The 17,682-nt window shown below is 43.1% G+C and overlaps 1 protein-coding gene across 1 annotated transcript in view; it reads right to left on the bottom strand.

Annotated features, from left to right (window-relative positions):
• ccdc88c (coiled-coil domain containing 88C) overlaps positions 1–16,380 on the bottom strand; it is a 34,996-nt gene extending 18,616 nt beyond the window's left edge. Inside the window, exons 1-11 of the mRNA XM_037485930.2 lie at positions 15,770–16,380; positions 14,462–14,574; positions 12,689–12,797; positions 4,527–4,596; positions 4,031–4,089; positions 3,350–3,433; positions 2,360–2,503; positions 1,765–1,997; positions 1,210–1,291; positions 372–530; positions 73–219 (exon numbers count right to left, since the gene is read on the bottom strand). Of these exons, the coding sequence (XP_037341827.2) occupies positions 73–219; positions 372–530; positions 1,210–1,291; positions 1,765–1,997; positions 2,360–2,503; positions 3,350–3,433; positions 4,031–4,089; positions 4,527–4,596; positions 12,689–12,797; positions 14,462–14,574; positions 15,770–15,829 (1,260 nt within the window). The 5' untranslated portion in view covers positions 15,830–16,380. The remainder of the gene's footprint in view (positions 1–72; positions 220–371; positions 531–1,209; positions 1,292–1,764; positions 1,998–2,359; positions 2,504–3,349; positions 3,434–4,030; positions 4,090–4,526; positions 4,597–12,688; positions 12,798–14,461; positions 14,575–15,769) is intronic.
• Between the last annotated feature and the right edge of the window lie 1,302 nt (positions 16,381–17,682).

The following is a 17,682-nucleotide window of genomic DNA, read 5'->3' as shown; positions in this document are numbered from 1 at the left end:
CAGATCCGATCGTTTAAAAAGGCTGATCGTCCACCATGGCTCATACATACGCGGATGACGACAGTGCCATACCATTTCCAGGTCGTGTATTTTAGCTCGAAGTAACAGGTTGTCTTTCTCCAGCGTGTGCAGTTTATCACAACGCCCCCTGGAGGTGGAGAGCTGCTCCTCCAACAGCACCTTCGTCTCCATGAGAGTCAGGTTGTCCTCGCGAAGCTCCTGTACAACCCCACACACACACACACACACACACACAGGACTGCTAAACTTTCCAAAACAAAGGAACATTGGGAACATTCCCAATGGATGATCGTATACCCAATATATAGAATCTTCACAGGAGAGCTGCTACATGTTGGTTAAGTGTGTACCTCCATTCTGGTCTTGTAGAAGTGGATATCATTGAGCTTCTCTTTACACCTGGTCAGTTCAGTCTCCAAGCGATCCACCCGGGCAGCTTTTTCTCTCAGTGAGTCCACTTCGTCCCGGTACACTCGGACCGAACGAGCCTCACATGACAACGACTGGTTCTAAGGGGAGGAGTGGGGGGGGATCATAAAGAGGAAAGGTCAGGTAATTCACCTTAAAAAAAAGGCAGAATGATTGGGATTTTCCCCCCCCAAAAAATAACTAGCTAAAAGCTCTCATGGGGTGGCACACGGGTGCTGTCGCCTCACAGCAAGAAGGTTCTGGGTCCAAATCCACCCAGTAGCCTTTCTTTATATGTGGAGTCTGCATGTTCTCCATGTGTCTGCATTGGTTCTCTCAGGCTTCCTCCCACGGTCCAAAGACATGTTCTGGGGGGTTAGGTTAATTTGTGACTCTGAATTGTGGGTGTGTTTCGGTGAGAGTGAATTGTTTTTGACTTTTTGTTAGCCCTATGATTGACAGGTGATCAGCACAGCAGGGTGTTCGTAGGTATTATTAGGCTGATTTTCAAATAGAAAACAATTTAATTCTTTTTAGTTTACATAAAGAAATGTTTTATGTAACTATTCATACCTGAAGCGATGCAAATTCACAAATCAAATATTTTGAATAGATTGGCAGGATAGGGACAGGTTTAGGTCATCCTGGGGAAATAAGGGCTGAATATGAGGAGGCAGAGCGTATAATGCAGAAAACCGTCTACCATTAACCTATTGACTGAGAACGGCCTTTTTTTATTTACATACATACACACACTATAGGTGATAAACAGGTCCTGACCTCTTGTTTCTGTCGCTGTAATTCCTGATCCAAACGCTCCACTTCATGTTTTGAATCCATCAGTTGCTCGGTCTTCTCCTCCCTGCACACGCGCACACGCACACGCACACGCACACACACACGCACACACACACACACACACACACACACACACACACACACACACACACACACACACACACACACACAGTAATTATGTTGTTTAATCAGCCCTGCCTATATAAAAATGTATGGTAATTGAGAAGTGTAGAAACACACTGTAGACTTACTGCAAGTCTTTAATATAGCTATTTGCAGACACTCTATTCTGCAGTGTATAGTTTCCCGGCAAATAGATGGATCCAACTATGTGATTACATTGCACATGTATCAGAACTAGACAGCATAATAAGCTGTTTGGATGTATAATGGCTTTCAGCTGCTGGAGTTTCACCACAGTGCTACCCACAGAAACCTTTTGGACTGGTGTGTAACAGTTTACTGCTTCAGCCACACGGGGTCGCCCCTATGAGCGACACCTTTCCCGTTACAAGTGGTCATGTGATCCACACTCACAGCTCTTGTCTGTATCTGCGGAGCTTGGCTTTGGTGTCAACGAGCTCCACGGACAGATGCTGCTTCTCCTCTTTGGTGAGCCCGGTCCCAGCCGCAGACGATCCACTGTTATTTACTCCCACTATTTCAGAAGTCTTCCCACGCACTGGGCTGCTCATGCCCAGGTTCCTGCAACCTTCCTGGGGCTGTTGACTGGATAGGTAGTCCCGCTCTTGGGTCAAATCCACAATCACCTGGACAAGAAAAATTCCATCAGGAAAAATAACCAAGTCTTAGCTTAGCATAATTATATTTCTTGAAATCCAATTAATTATCAATTACTATTTCGTATCAAAACTCTGTGCTCATCAGCGCAACTGGGAAGCCATGTGACACAGCGGAAACACGTGTCATGTGTCAAAAAAGTTTTTTTAACACTCCTGGGCTTTTGGGAAAGTGTTTCATACGTTAATTACATTTTATTTCAATTCATGAAATAGATAGTCAATGAACTGAGCATGGTTTCTGTGATTTGAGAACTGTTTTACTGCTCAAATCTATCTTTCTTTCTTTTTCCCTATATACATAATACGTTGATGTGTGAGAGTCTCAGTACCTCACTGGCTTTGTCTCTCTGGTCGATCAGTTGCTGTAACGAAGCAGCCATGTTGCGGGACAGAGGTTCCAGCTCTTCTTGGTCCAGCTCCGATCCTTCCTCCAGCCAGGACAGGTCCAGAACATTCAGCTGGTTGTGGGTCACCTGGCGGACAGACAAGATGAAAACAAATCCGTACTAACGTTAATACCCAAGTGACAATATTTCGACTCGCATTGTCTTTAAACTCGTTACTGCTGTAATTTGGCTTGACTGTTTTCATACAGTTGGAGACCTCAGGACAATGCTTATCCACACGGCGAGTAAGGACTGAGTCAAAAGGAGCTTTAGTAAACATCACATTTCTTTAAGGTGATTACTTCTGACTGAGCGCTTATTGTCTTTGATGTTGGACTCTTTCATGCTGCATAGAGATGGATAGACGGATAACAAAGGTGTCACGGATTGTATCATTGGTTTTGAGTCACACGTTTGATCAGCAGGAAAAAAACAAGCAAATATAACTTTTAGAGATTCCCCATCACGTTTTTGTTGTTGTTGAAACAGATGCTGATTGTTGAGCTGATACAAGTAGTCTTTGTTTTTTTAGTAGCTAAGCTCCAAGGCTATAGACAAACTGATCTAAAATAATAATATCAATCGCTCTGAAGTTGGGTTAAGCAGTCAAAAAAACGTTATAGTACTTGGCATCAGTCATTCATTTGATTTATTCATGTTTCCATTTAAATGAGATCAAACATAGTGAGTCTGTAGTGAGCAAGACAACCAGCAGATACTCACATTCGGGAAGGAAAAACTGATTTAAACTAATGGTGCACATTTGTAAAAGTAGTTCAGAAGCCATGGGCGCAATATCTACATGTATACATATATTTTCATGAGTCATGTTTTCATATTGAATGAGAAATTCAGTGGCGCTTGGGCAAAACCATCAAAAGAAATATTGGGACTTCTACTATGATCACGTCTGCGTGGTGGCGCTCTACTGACCTCCTGGATGTGAGAGACGATGGCAGCTTGGGTCTCAATGTCCAGCAGCTTGATCTTCTCTATCATCTCCTCCTTACGCTCACACTGACACACACACAGCAGGGAACGAAAAGAGCAAAATCATTTGAAACTGTGCTCCTTAATGTTTCCTTGTTGCCAACAGATTGGAGGATTATGGAAATTTCAGTACATGTGGTGAGGGATTCAAGCTTGTTATATAAACATTAATAGGACCCCTGCCTGAGATGGAAAAGTGATTATTTTGTACGACATTGACATTGTTTTTTGCACGTGGCTTTATCTGACTCTCCCTCCCATTCTCTCCATTCATCACTCCCTCATGGCCTCTTTCCCGGAAACCAGTAGAACCAGTACAGATAGGGAGGGAGACAAAAAGAGGGAGGGGAAAGTAGGAAGGTGGGAATGATGACGGGAGAAACAAAAAAAAACAAAAAAGCCTTTGGTGGGTTCTGAGCCAAGAGAAATTTATTACATAGCACTAATGGTTATTAGTGCTATTGATGGGGCTCCATGTGACTCGACTGGGATCCTGCCGTCCCACCCTGTACCTCGTCAGTAGGCGCCGCTTTGCTCAGACATGCAAAACTAAATAGAAAAAAAATACACTTCCAGCCGGTAAGCTGCTGTGTTTGGGCTTGTGTATGCGTGTGCACGTGTTACCTGGACAGCACAGCCTAGTATCAGCAACAAAAGTCTTTTCAGCTGCTCCATGCTGTTAGCTGGTGGAAACACAACACAAAGACGCACTGTGTATTAGAATGCATATTAACAAAAACCACAAATCCAAGCAGCCACGACAACAAGAAAAGTCACAATGAGGGAAATGGTGAATAAGAGTCAAAGTCAAACAGTTTTTTTATTCAAATTGAAAAATAAATTAACTGTTTAAATAGTACTGTAAATATAAATACACACTTACAATATCTGAACGTTTTTTTTCTAGTGTTATCCCTCTGTAAGAGCCAGTGTATACAAGTGTATACATTAGTTCATTGGAATTTGATGAATATTAATCATTTAATTTCATTTTAAAAAAGGCACTGAAACAAAGCACCAAAATCTGCATTGCGTTTCGGTCCGGCAGGTACCGGTTGTATAGGAACCGCACTGTGTTTGTTCCCTCAGACACTGAGGTGTGTGTGGGAGTGTTTATTACCTGATATGGGATCTTTGGCGATGCATAGGATGTTAGGAAGGGGCATGACTATTAACTGCTGTAAGGTCTCCTGCAACACAGAGGATGGGGGCAGGGGTTGATTAGACAGTGAAAAACATCCACTACATTAGCAAATGGGAAATGGTAGATAGACTGTACATGTATTTCTCTTTTCTAGTCTTCTGAACACTGAAAGGGCTTTGTCATCATTCACCAATTCATAGACTGATGACAGGAGCTAGCACTCAGAGACCCCTGTCCATCGGTAGCTGCTACGGGAGCCATGTTGGGGTTCAGAATCTCGCCCAAGGACACACCGACATGGACACTAGCGGAACCAGGGATTGAACTGCTGATCACATTCTCCACTGAGTCACGGTCACGCCCCCCCCCCACCTCCCTCCCCACAGTCGTAAACTCAAAAGCACAAAATGAATGTATTAGAGAACCTAAAGGATTCATTTGTTTCAGGCCAATCTCCGTATTTGAGAATGAAAACTAATTCAATAATCTTTGAGCCGAACAGGTACTGTCCATCCCCACAGACCCCCATGGTAGCAGAAATGTACAACAACAACAACACGTGTTTACAACTTGGGTCATATTTATCATATATCAATAAGAATGCATATACATCACTACGCGTTTCTAGATTACCTTCATTATGTTGTTGGGATTTCTATAAGAAACCAGTCATTCCAGTTATGAAAATGCACAATTGTCGGACAAACTTTGATGAAGCAAGAAGAAAGAAATCACCGAACAATCACCAAAACCGACTGACCCAGACTTGTGAACCTACATGTTTGTGTGAGTGTGTACATAGGCGACCAGCCAACAGGAAACACCCTGCTGTCGATAAAAGAGTCTGTGTGTGTGTGTGTGTGTGTGTGTGTGTGTGTGTGTGTGTCTGTTCCCTCTAGGAGGGAATGCTTTCCATTCCAGAATAGCCTCTGTTGTTCGCCAAAACACACCTGATTGTCCAGACAGGAAGAGGGAGGTTTAGGCAAATGAAAACACTTATTCCAGTGAACTCAGAGGGGCAGTCTTTATCAAAACATTTCATTTGATGGTTAAAGCCAGTTGTTTAGCGATGAGGAAACATGACAGGGGAATAACGTCAGAAAGGAAGACATTAGGTATACAGAAAGGGCACATGGGAGGAGACGAACTGATGACCCCTAGCTGAGAAGAAGGGAAGTGTGTGTGTGTGTGTGTGTGTGTGTGTGAGGTCAGGGTGTTGGGATGAAGGAAGTTACTGTCAGCAGGGAGGGGCGGGTTGGAATAAAACGCACTATAGGGAAAACATAAGCATTATAACCCCACTCACACATAATGTGCCTGTGTATATTATGGTCGATGTCACGACTTCACGATCAGAGAAACAGAGCTCTGGTCTGGAGTGCCATCTGCTAACCGCGGGGAATATACGCATCGGCTTACACCCCCGTCACAGCTTTGAGGGCGCCGGCGTCGAGCTACCTGCAGATACTGTTACACTGGACCATAATACACCAGGAGGTAATGGGAGACCATGGAGTCTCCCTCTGTCGCTCACACACACAACCAGATGTCAACCCACCTTCAGTCGGGAGGCTTTTTCTTTTTCTTGTTTCATCCAGACAGACTGCAGATGGAGATCGACGATAAATACAAACTACACTTAATAAACTCTAGCAGGGGCGAGGGAGGGGATATTTTGCATGACATGTTCTTGGTTTTTCAATCCATCCAAAGATACAATTTACAAACCATTCCTCTGAAAGCTGGATAAGAAATAAGCCCAAAATGACTAGGGTAAAAGTTGATCACTCTACAGTGTCAACCGTCAATCCAAGCTACACTTGAAACAACATAACAGACTTTTCTCTGACCTCATTGGTGAGATCAGTGTTTCCCACAAAGGTCTCAAAGGTTTTATTTTCTATATAGCGGCAGATTCTAACAAGGCCACCTTCCCTATACAACAGCTTTATAACTAAGGTCAGAACCCAGCAGCTCAGGTAAAGTCACATCCCCATGTTATTGATCTGGGATTAGACATGTGAGCCCAGTGTGTGTTAGTGGGCCATGGATCCAGGCCATTTTTCCAGACTCACATTCCTGGTGTGAGTGAGTGAGTGAGAGAGAGAGACTAACCGTACGGCTCGGTGGAAATGCACCAATATGGGTCATGTAGCAGGCGCTATTGATCCCTTGTCAGTTTTAAGTGTGAGATTAAGCTGGGTAAATTGCTGCGGGAGAATATCTATAGATCAGAGAGAGAGAGAGAGAGAACATTGTGTGCTATTGATGCCAATTAGAAAACATTGATGGATGCAGGTCTTTGACCATCATGTTCCTTTTTGAATAAAACTGTCTGTAGTAATAGTGGTTAGCTGATGTTAGCTAACTAGTCAGAGCTGTGCTCTAAAAAACTTGATGGTATTTAGAACAATTTCAAACTTATCAACAGTTCTAGTTCATCACTTTAAAAACAAGCTTAGGTGTGCTGTTATTCTACATTAAATCTTCAGCCCCACCCGCACACACACACACACACACACATACGCTAGATAGGGTCAATAAAACGTTGATGACTTTGACCAGGGTCAGCAGCACGAGCACACATACAGGCAGAGGGATTTGCACTAACACACTAAATTTCACAGGGTGTGAATGCGTACAAAGCAGGTCACAGGACATGGAGTTCAAAACATCCTATCTACTTTCTGGGCTTTGTTCGGCCGTTCCCACGGTTACCAAGGAGGAGTGACGTCAAGTGAGGAAAGGAGAGAGGAGGGGAGAGCTCTGCTTAGGTTACTTCTCAACAACAAAGCGTCTTTTACAAGAAGCCCCTCTCTGCATGCAGAGGGCTTTGTCACAGATTCAGTCGGTAACTTCTCACACACGTTGTCACAGATTCAGTCGGTAACTTCTCACAAACGTTGTCACAGATTCAGTCGGTAACTTCTCACACACGTTGTCACAGATTCAGTCGGTAACTTCTCACAAACGTTGTCACAGATTCAGTCGGTAACTTCTCACACACGTTGTCACAGATTCAGTCGGTAACTTCTCACACACGTTGTCACAGATTCAGTCGGTAACTTCTCACACACGTTGTCACAGATTCAGTCGGTAACTTCTCACACACGTTGTCACAGATTCAGTCGGTAACTTCTCACAAACGTTGTCACAGATTCAGTCGGTAACTTCTCACAAACGTTGTCACAGATTCAGTCGGTAACTTCTCACAAACGTTGTCACAGATTCAGTCGGTAACTTCTCACACACGTTGTCACAGATTCAGTCGGTAACTTCTCACAAACGTTGTCACAGATTCAGTCGGTAACTTCTCACAAACGTTGTCACAGATTCAGTCGGTAACTTCTCACACACGTTGTCACAGATTCAGTCGGTAACTTCTCACACACGTTGTCACAGATTCAGTCGGTAACTTCTCACACACGTTGTCACAGATTCAGTCGGTAACTTCTCACACACGTTGTCACAGATTCAGTCGGTAACTTCTCACACACGTTGTCACAGATTCAGTCGGTAACTTCTCACACACGTTGTCACAGATTCAGTCGGTAACTTCTCACACACGTTGTCACAGATTCAGTCGGTAACTTCTCACACACGTTGTCACAGATTCAGTCGGTAACTTCTCACAAACGTTGTCACAGATTCAGTCGGTAACTTCTCACACACGTTGTCACAGATTCAGTCGGTAACTTCTCACACACGTTGTCACAGATTCAGTCGGTAACTTCTCACACACGTTGTCACAGATTCAGTCGGTAACTTCTCACAAACGTTGTCACAGATTCAGTCGGTAACTTCTAACACACGTTGTCACAGATTCAGTCGGTAACTTCTCACACACGTTGTCACAGATTCAGTCGGTAACTTCTAACACACGTTGTCACAGATTCAGTCGGTAACTTCTCACACACGTTGTCACAGATTCAGTCGGTAACTTCTCACACACGTTGTCACAGATTCAGTCGGTAACTTCTCACAAACGTTGTCACAGATTCAGTCGGTAACTTCTCACAAACGTTGTCACAGATTCAGTCGGTAACTTCTAACACACGTTGTCACAGATTCAGTCGGTAACTTCTCACAAACGTTGTCACAGATTCAGTCGGTAACTTCTCACAAACGTTGTCACAGATTCAGTCGGTAACTTCTAACACACGTTGTCACAGATTCAGTCGGTAACTTCTCACACACGTTGTCACAGATTCAGTCGGTAACTTCTCACAAACGTTGTCACAGATTCAGTCGGTAACTTCTCACAAACGTTGTCACAGATTCAGTCGGTAACTTCTAACACACGTTGTCACAGATTCAGTCGGTAACTTCTCACAAACGTTGTCACAGATTCAGTCGGTAACTTCTCACAAACGTTGTCACAGATTCAGTCGGTAACTTCTAACACACGTTGTCACAGATTCAGTCGGTAACTTCTCACAAACGTTGTCACAGATTCAGTCGGTAACTTCTCACACACGTTGTCACAGGTTCAGTCGGTAACTTCTCACACACGTTGTCACAGATTCAGTCGGTAACTTCTCACACACGTTGTCACAGATTCAGTCGGTAACTTCTCACAAACGTTGTCACAGATTCAGTCGGTAACTTCTAACACACGTTGTCACAGATTCAGTCGGTAACTTCTCACAAACGTTGTCACAGATTCAGTCGGTAACTTCTCACACACGTTGTCACAGATTCAGTCGGTAACTTCTCACACACGTTGTCACAGATTCAGTCGGTAACTTCTCACACACGTTGTCACAGATTCAGTCGGTAACTTCTAACACACGTTGTCACAGATTCAGTCAGTAACTTCTCACAAACGTTGTCACAGATTCAGTCGGTAACTTCTAACACACGTTGTCACAGATTCAGTCGGTAACTTCTCACAAACGTTGTCACAGATTCAGTCGGTAACTTCTCACACACGTTGTCACAGATTCAGTCGGTAACTTCTCACACACGTTGTCACAGATTCAGTCGGTAACTTCTAACACACGTTGTCACAGATTCAGTCGGTAACTTCTAACACACGTTGTCACAGATTCAGTCAGTAACTTCTCACACCACTTATGTCCTGGCTTTTGTCATCAGCTGCCTGACACACTGAAGTCTGGATTGCAATTTTTATTTCATTTTACACGAACTGCAGAGCTACTTGAACAAGAACATTGCACAAACAATCACAAGTTTAATTTTGGATTCCAGCAAAGCCAATATGATCTTTTTTGGGGTCCAGATGAAATTCCTCAATGACCTCTTATGATCCAATTTCAGTTTCAGAAAATATAAATGAATTAAGAGCCGTTTAATTAGAAAGATATTAACAAGGGTCTAGGTGCAGCTTCTCCTGGCAGTAAGAATTTGTCATTTTCCTTCTACCATGATTAAAACATTGAAAATTCTAATCCATGCATTTGACGTGATGCACCAATAAGTTGAAATATTACTGTCTAAAACGCCTTTGATTGATTTTCTGTCAAACAAGGAGTGGGTTACTTATCCCAGCAATAAAGAGACAACCCAGCATAAGATCAGGTTACTGGGCTTTGTACAATAGAGGCCGAACAGAAGGGACACCCCCTCATCTCTCTCACACACACACACACGACTGGGAGGAGTTACTGGATCAGCCGGGTGTCTGCTGAGACATCATGTAATTAGGAGAAAGCCAACGCCTGGCCCCCTATGAACAGCTGGATAGAAACGTGTGTGTGTGTGTGTGTTTATGTGTGAGTGGTAGTGGCTGATCCTGGACAAAATGGTGTTCTTGGGTTCATAACTCATTGACTTCAAGTTGTAATGTGAGGTGTATGCACGCGTGTGTGTAGGCTGGGGTGTTTGAACGTGGTTAGAGATTAACTATCATGGACAGATTAACCCCACACTGCTCAGAATGACCCACATCACCATAAGCGGACGCACCCGCGCACTGTTGCAGCAGATGTGGCCTTGATTGTTGTCTGATCAGCGTCACATGACTTGTGTTTTACCGTTTTCTGTGACATACTCAACCCATAGGCGGTCACATACAAAATGTGTATAACCGGTGGGACTGACTGATTTTAAAAGAAGAAATCTAAATAAAACTAGGTCATCTACCGGGCGCATTGAAGGCAAACCAAATCCCCCAGGATGTTGCACGCTCTACTCTAGAGAGGTATCTCTACCCACACAATGCATTAGTAGTTTTACGCGTCAGGAGATTTGTGGCCCCCGCCCGCACCACTTTGCCAAGTGGTTTTGGGGGACCAGATCAGATTGGCCCTCGGTGCTCCATCTGTTCTGTTAAGAACTTTCCTCTTGCAATCTCAAATCAAGCGTAGAAAGGGCCCTTGAGATTCAAAGACGTTGTCTTGACCAAAGGATACAGTTCTGTGATCCAAAACGAGTTCTGTGCTTTATCACAGCTTTTTAGGCTCATTAAAAGTACTTCATTAATCCATCCTTCAAGACAAAAACCGTCATGGCTGACATTGATGGAGACGGAACCCCAATGTGCACCTGTGAGTGAAGCAGCTCTACTCATGTGGATGGATTATGAAAACACCAGATCACGTAATGCACACCGTATTCACCTAATACATACACAAACGTCAATAAGATAAGAAAAATAGTAGTAGCAATCATTTGGAACGACTCGGGTCACTGTGCCACAGAGAGAAGTGTTGCCAATGATACACAGCGATGAGTACTGCTTTGACGTTGGAAAAACTTTCTGGATTATACACTGTCTAAGCCCTAATGAAAATACACCCCCCTCCCCCGCCACAAAAAAACACACGTAACTCAACTAGCACCCCAAATCCACCCGTCATCCCATTGCACTAGTACTATGTATGTGTGAGCCTCTGCGGTCACTCGTTTAGCAAATCTGTGACTGACACAATTTGTTGGTGATCTTGCAGCTGTATGTTTCCTAGAATACGTTTCTTACACTGTAACAACATCCACTATTAGAATGTATAGTGCTGAAATAGCTGTGAAGGCAAGATGAACACATTTGTCCTTCATAAACAGGAGCAAACCCTTCTGAAGCGGCCCTTTATTAAAGCATTCAATCATGACATAATAAAACAAGAAGGTGTAACATTTGATGTCAATGTGTTATATCAGAGGAACTCAATGTCTCACACTGAGCTGTGAGATTTGTTTCCAATCATTTGACCACCCTGTGTTACTTCCTGCTCCCATTGACCGCTGCAGACTACTAGTTGTCAAGCAAGTAAACAAAAACCATGATTGGCCAGTAAGTTCAAAACTGATCTATACTGAGTAATAGTATTAGCGATACGTCCCATCATGCACAGCCACACACACGCACACACGCACACACACACACACACACAGACAGACAGTTTGGCAACAGGAATGTGAGTCTGGAAAAACCCCGTTCCACACTTCAAAACTTACAAGCTGAAAACGTAACAACACCTCTCCCTGTCCTCCTAAAATCCAATCCAACAAACCCAAAAGTATGCAGAGGGAAAACTTAGTTGGTAGGGAAAATATCTCTAATATCGCCTGTGCCAGTTTGAGTGTAGTTTTCAGACAGCGAATAGAAAGGACTTCACTGGACAACTTTCACAAATTTCACAAAAAGACTGATCTGGGTCCTTGGATCAGTGGACCATTTTGGACAAAAGGAATATAAAAAATGAGGAAAGGACACACATTTTGATCTGACCACTTAAAGGTAGGGAGTCCCATCGGTTTTTATATTTTGTTTACCATGCTGAATGTGAATGTCTAATATGTGGGTATTCATGAAGTTTAAGATTAGGTTGACTGAGTTGGGACTTAACGCTTGGGGGGTAGGGAGAGGGTTTAAACTAAAAAATGACATCTAGACCAGTGGTTCTCAACTGGTCTGGCTCCGGGACCCACCATCACCCCTAGCTAGCGGTTAGTCATCAGCCCTCAGGGTGCTAGCGGCTGTCTTTGCGGCGCCGGCAAAAAAACGACACTCCGCTGCATTACAAAAAGTCCCTTCAAAATAAAATCACTTTTAAAAAAAAAACATTTTCCTATGCAACGGCCCGCGACCCACCAGTTGAGAACCACTGATCTAGACTAATTGAAATCTTGCTGTTTGAGCCATGCATGCTGCCGTTGTGATTTGTGTGTGTGCATACCTGGTAGTATGTCCTGATGTGTCTGGTGAGAACGGTCAGGTTGTATAAGCGAAGAGCCACGTCGTTGTTCACATTCTTGTTCAACCTCTGATTGGTTGGGCTGGGGTCGCTATGGAGACACACACACGCATATCACGGATTAGATTGACGTTACTTCTTAAGATAAAGATCTTTTTACACACATTACACACAGCCACACACACACACATTCCATGTGCGGGGAAACTATTGTGCTGGACAGATTGATGCTCACATCAACCCGTGCCAGACTGATTTACATGTGAACGGGTTGGGGAGGGGGGGGGGGGGGGGTACGCTGTGTGGGTGATCTGCAGAAACATGACGTCAGTTTGATGCCGAAAGGAGACTTTACTAAACATACAGAGGATTAAAATCACCCTTTGGTGTTGCTTGGCCAAGCAACGTTCAACGTCAGTGTTCCTACCTGTCACCTCAGGGTTGAATCCATTAACTTGATACTTCTGACGTCACACCACACACACACACACACACACAATGCTAAACCATGATAACACCATTTTTTTTAAACTACCGCTGCTCCCTGTATGTAGTTCACTACAGTCACACTTTAACTGCTCTTCAGCGGGTCCACTTTAAACCATGTGAACTCCTTTCACTAGATTTTGACCACCACTAAGACCTCAGTCAATTTTGTGTTTCAGCACAGAGCAGTGCAACATTTTCTTCAGGAAATTAAACCACCTTGAGTTGTATCCCCGTCAAAGAGTCCAACACAGTTAATCAAATATGCCACAATTAATTGTAAAATAATTGAATAATTGAAAATGTCTGCTCCCGCTTGTATGTTGCTTTGGGTAAGAGAGAATAATAAGATCAGACAGATGGATATGACAGCTGACTGCTTCTCTGACTGACTGATTTACCAACGCCCCCCGAGTGGTTCTCCCAGTAATATTCGTCAACCCACTTTCCCCTTAACCTCCACGAACACATAATCCCCCCGCCCCCCCGCAAGGCCCAGGCTACATTCAGTGGTCCCAGAACAATGGCGTGATTATGGTTTCTGAAGACAATAACTAACATGTGTTCTGATTGAGGACAGAGGGCCTTGTGGGTATGTTTGGTTATTATGACCGTGGACGGTATTAATGTCCAAATGCTGTCTGTCCTATCCAGAACAGGGGTAATCCTATATATATATATATATATATATATATATATATATATATATACACACACACATACATATTTTATAATCAACAAATCCCATGAAAAGACCAAAGCTAACAATGAATGTGTCTTTTTTTAAGTAGTGTGTGTATCCTAAGCCTGACATATCTCATTCCTCAGCGCAGTTGAGCTCCACTGGTACACAATAAGAAGGATCACATTTCAGAAAGCCTCATCACACTACACTGTGCTGTCTGCAATGTACATCCTGCAGTCTTAATGAGTCACTACAGGTTGCATCGCCCTTGAAGCTGGGACCGATTGGTCTGTCTCAGTGCGTCTCTAGTTTAGGTAAATGTGCAAATGTGCAATAACTGAATATTCTGAGAGAATCTAACTTGTCTGCAACGGAGTAATTACTAAATCACAGTTTAAATAGACAGCAGCTCAGCGCCAAAGGGGCCAGTAATTATCTCTCATATTCGCTGTTTAACTTGATGCACTTGAGCGGCACATCTGGCTGTGCTGTTTACAACCTGAAACCACTGCGTCAGGATGTGGTTTCTTTTTTTAACCGACAAAATAAATGTGAAACCTGTCACTGTGCACAGTGTAACCTACATGTGGGTCATGATCTTGTGCAGGAAGACGCCGTCCACCAGCTCCATGAACATGTTGACAAGCTCCTTTGAGCCGGCGTCATCGCACGAACCCAGAGGACCCAGCGTCCTCACCTGGGGACAGAAGGAGAAGTCAACCACACGTTAATAGATCTGTTTTTATACATTGGCTGACGTCCCGCTGAATCAACATATTCCGAATGGAGAATTTTCCCTTGTACAGCCGTGGGCCAACAGTGACGGTTTGTTATTGAAGAGACAGCGGAGGCACATTGCAGGAGAGAGGGTTTTGTACAGCATTGCTTACATAGAAGTGCGGATGTCTTCTATTTACAACAATATCAGTCACTTTCACAATCTTCCTTTCAGATTTTTAATGGAATTTAAATTCAATATATTATACAGGTTTCATTTATTCAGCTTGTAGTTTTTGCTGTGAGTACTGCTCTGTTTTGAGACACACATAGACACAGCTTGAAGCCACCCAGTCCGATCTGGATTTCATTTTGTCCTCCCTAACTAAAAAGTTGCTTCAGAGATCTTGGCTAAATTCCTGGGCACAGTTTGTCTAACCGTGGACGTATAAAAGGAGTGTAGTTAACTAGTGAGCTTCCATGTGTCCGCTGTGTACACTGTGTTAATTGAGAGAAACTGTTGGGTGAGAGGTCAGGTCAACAGGATGGGTTTAGAGGCAAACAGGAAGTACCACCGAGTTAATAAGCTGTCGATTGTTCTGTGTGGGTCTTCACAGGCTTGCAACCAGGACACTGATAGCTAGAGTGAAGTCTACGAAGGAATGATTACACAACCTTTAATTGTCTGTTAATGTGTGCAAAGGCGCCTGTAGATCAATGATATCAGATGTTTGCTGTGTTTCATGGAATCTCTTCAAAATTGAGAACACTTAAGTCTGCTGGGGGGAATTGTTGTGTAACGTCAAATCCGGTTTTTAATGTCAAAAAGTAACAGAGGTATCGTTAGCTGATGGACTGTGGCAAGTGAAGCACAAAAAGTAAGTTCAGTATGAGATCGAAACTTGAGAGAGTCCCAGAAGCACAAAAAGCAACATCGCAAAAGGCACGTTAATCTGAGGCTTTTACTCTGAAAACGGCCTCCTGTCAAACAAATGGTTGAGCACACTACAGCACATGGCAAATGAGAGGTCAAAGGACGTGGCTTTTCTAACAATCCTTCGGGAGGTTTAAAAAAAAATGAAGCCGACCTTAGAGAAAGTAAAACGCAGACACGGGTCGCGCGCGCGCGCTTGTACGTGCGCGTGTGTGTGTGCATGCGTGCTGCTCCCACTCACCCACACCACCAGCGGCGACTCCATGAAAGTCGCCAGTAACTCGGACAGAGTCCCGTCCATGGTCGTCCCAGCGGCTCCTAGTCCGTGTACCGATCACAAACATTCATAGATCCAACGGCTGGTTAATCGATATCCGCTGCAGGCTCGCAGTAGGTCACCAGAACAAAGCCCCCGCGAGGCATTGATCCCCCCCGCCTGCACGAGCTCCTCGCCACTATTGTCTCGCGCTGACCCGTTTCCCTAAACACTGGGTTTAAAATGAAAAGCGCTAAATGTGAACAAAAACGGGTCGAAATACTTCCACGAAGGCTCGCCTGCTCCACAGTGGCAGCCCCGGTAGTTGAGCGGGTAAATATCCAGTTGGTTTCCCGGCTGAAGGTGTAACACTTGATCCAAACTTCGTAGGACAGTTGTTCGCGTTTCCAAGGATACAAGACTCCAACCGTGAAACGGCTGTGAAATAGTAAAATAAAAGTAAAAAGGGTAGAGAAAAAGTCAATTTCGCGGTAGAAGCAAACCGAGAATGTTAAAAATAAATGTTTCCAATGTTTGCTACATCTCCACCACGTATCTTTACTTCTATCCTCTCCATCAACCTGACTGTGCGATGCGATCAGATGCCGGGGAGGGAGGGTTGAGTGATCGCAGCGTCGACCAATCCGCTATCGCAAAAATAGCGGCCTCTGCCCCCTGCGATAGATCAGCCAATTACAATGCAATACTGTGGCGTTTTCTCTGAGCAAGGCGTCACCGCCAAAGACTTTTAACGGAACAAGATAGTAAGCGTCAACTTTTTAAGCATTTTGTAACAAGTGTATTTCTGGGAGTTAGGTACTATTACTTATTACCTTCACAACCCTAGTACTACTACTGTAGTAAATTAGTTACATCAATTAATTTCCTATTTTCATTCATTCATATTTTATTTTATTGTATTGTACTGTGTATATATTGTGCATTTTTCATTATAATTACTGTTCTGTTTTGCTACTATTACACACTTTACTTTCTTTTAATAGAGTATATATACATCTATCTATATATCTATCATTTAACAGTCTTATGATCGTGACTTGACAGAGTTTGTTAAAGCAGATTACTATGATAACGTCTGCATCATGATATCAGTTTCCTTTAGTTGCTTGATAGTCTGTTATATTAGTTATGGTTCCTTCTATTGCTATTTCACACTTTTTTAGCTAGTTAGCTATATTGTCATATGGGCTTTTTAAACTTAATTACTTTTTTAAAATCAAGTTTGCATTTTAATTTGATAAAGGACAATCATTTCAGCCTGTCCATGGAATGGGATCAGATTTATCTTGGGGTTAAGCCAAATATTGTATTCCCAAATTAAGATGTAATCAACGATAGGTTAGCAATTCACATGACAGACGTAAAAAGAGAAGGCTCTTCAAGCAACATTCAATATTATATTAAGTTTATATAATGTATAAATTAAAAGGCCTTTGTGATTTTCTTGATGATGAAAGACAAGAAAATATATAATATATAGATATATAATAGATTTTGATAGATACAGGTAATAGATAAAGAGAAACACTGGTTTAAATGTTTTAAGGGGACTTTTCCCATGAAACTAACACAGAAAAGGATTGAGGTAATCCTCCTGCTCTAAACTAAGACTCTCTGATTGCGCCTCAAACCTGTTGAAAAGGAAACCGGAGATCCGCTCAGATCAAAGGTTAAAGGCCGAATGCAAAGTAGCAGCAACTGACAAGTAATTATTTACATGAGACTATTGTGCTCTAATAATTCTGCAACGTCATGTGAATGTTTGTGGGGACATTGTAGAGAGTACGTCCTCTGAGGTGTCGAGGAGTACAGGCTGGATCCAACCGGCACATAAACAGTTCACAGCGAACTTTTTATTGGGTCATGATCATGTTTAG

The sequence above is a fragment of the Pungitius pungitius genome, chromosome 14 (assembly GCF_949316345.1).
Source record: "Pungitius pungitius chromosome 14, fPunPun2.1, whole genome shotgun sequence".
In the NCBI taxonomy this organism is placed as follows: Eukaryota; Metazoa; Chordata; class Actinopteri; order Perciformes; family Gasterosteidae; genus Pungitius; species Pungitius pungitius.
The sequence above is the reverse complement of the archived record's forward strand: the minus strand, read 5'-3'. Positions and strand labels throughout refer to the sequence as shown.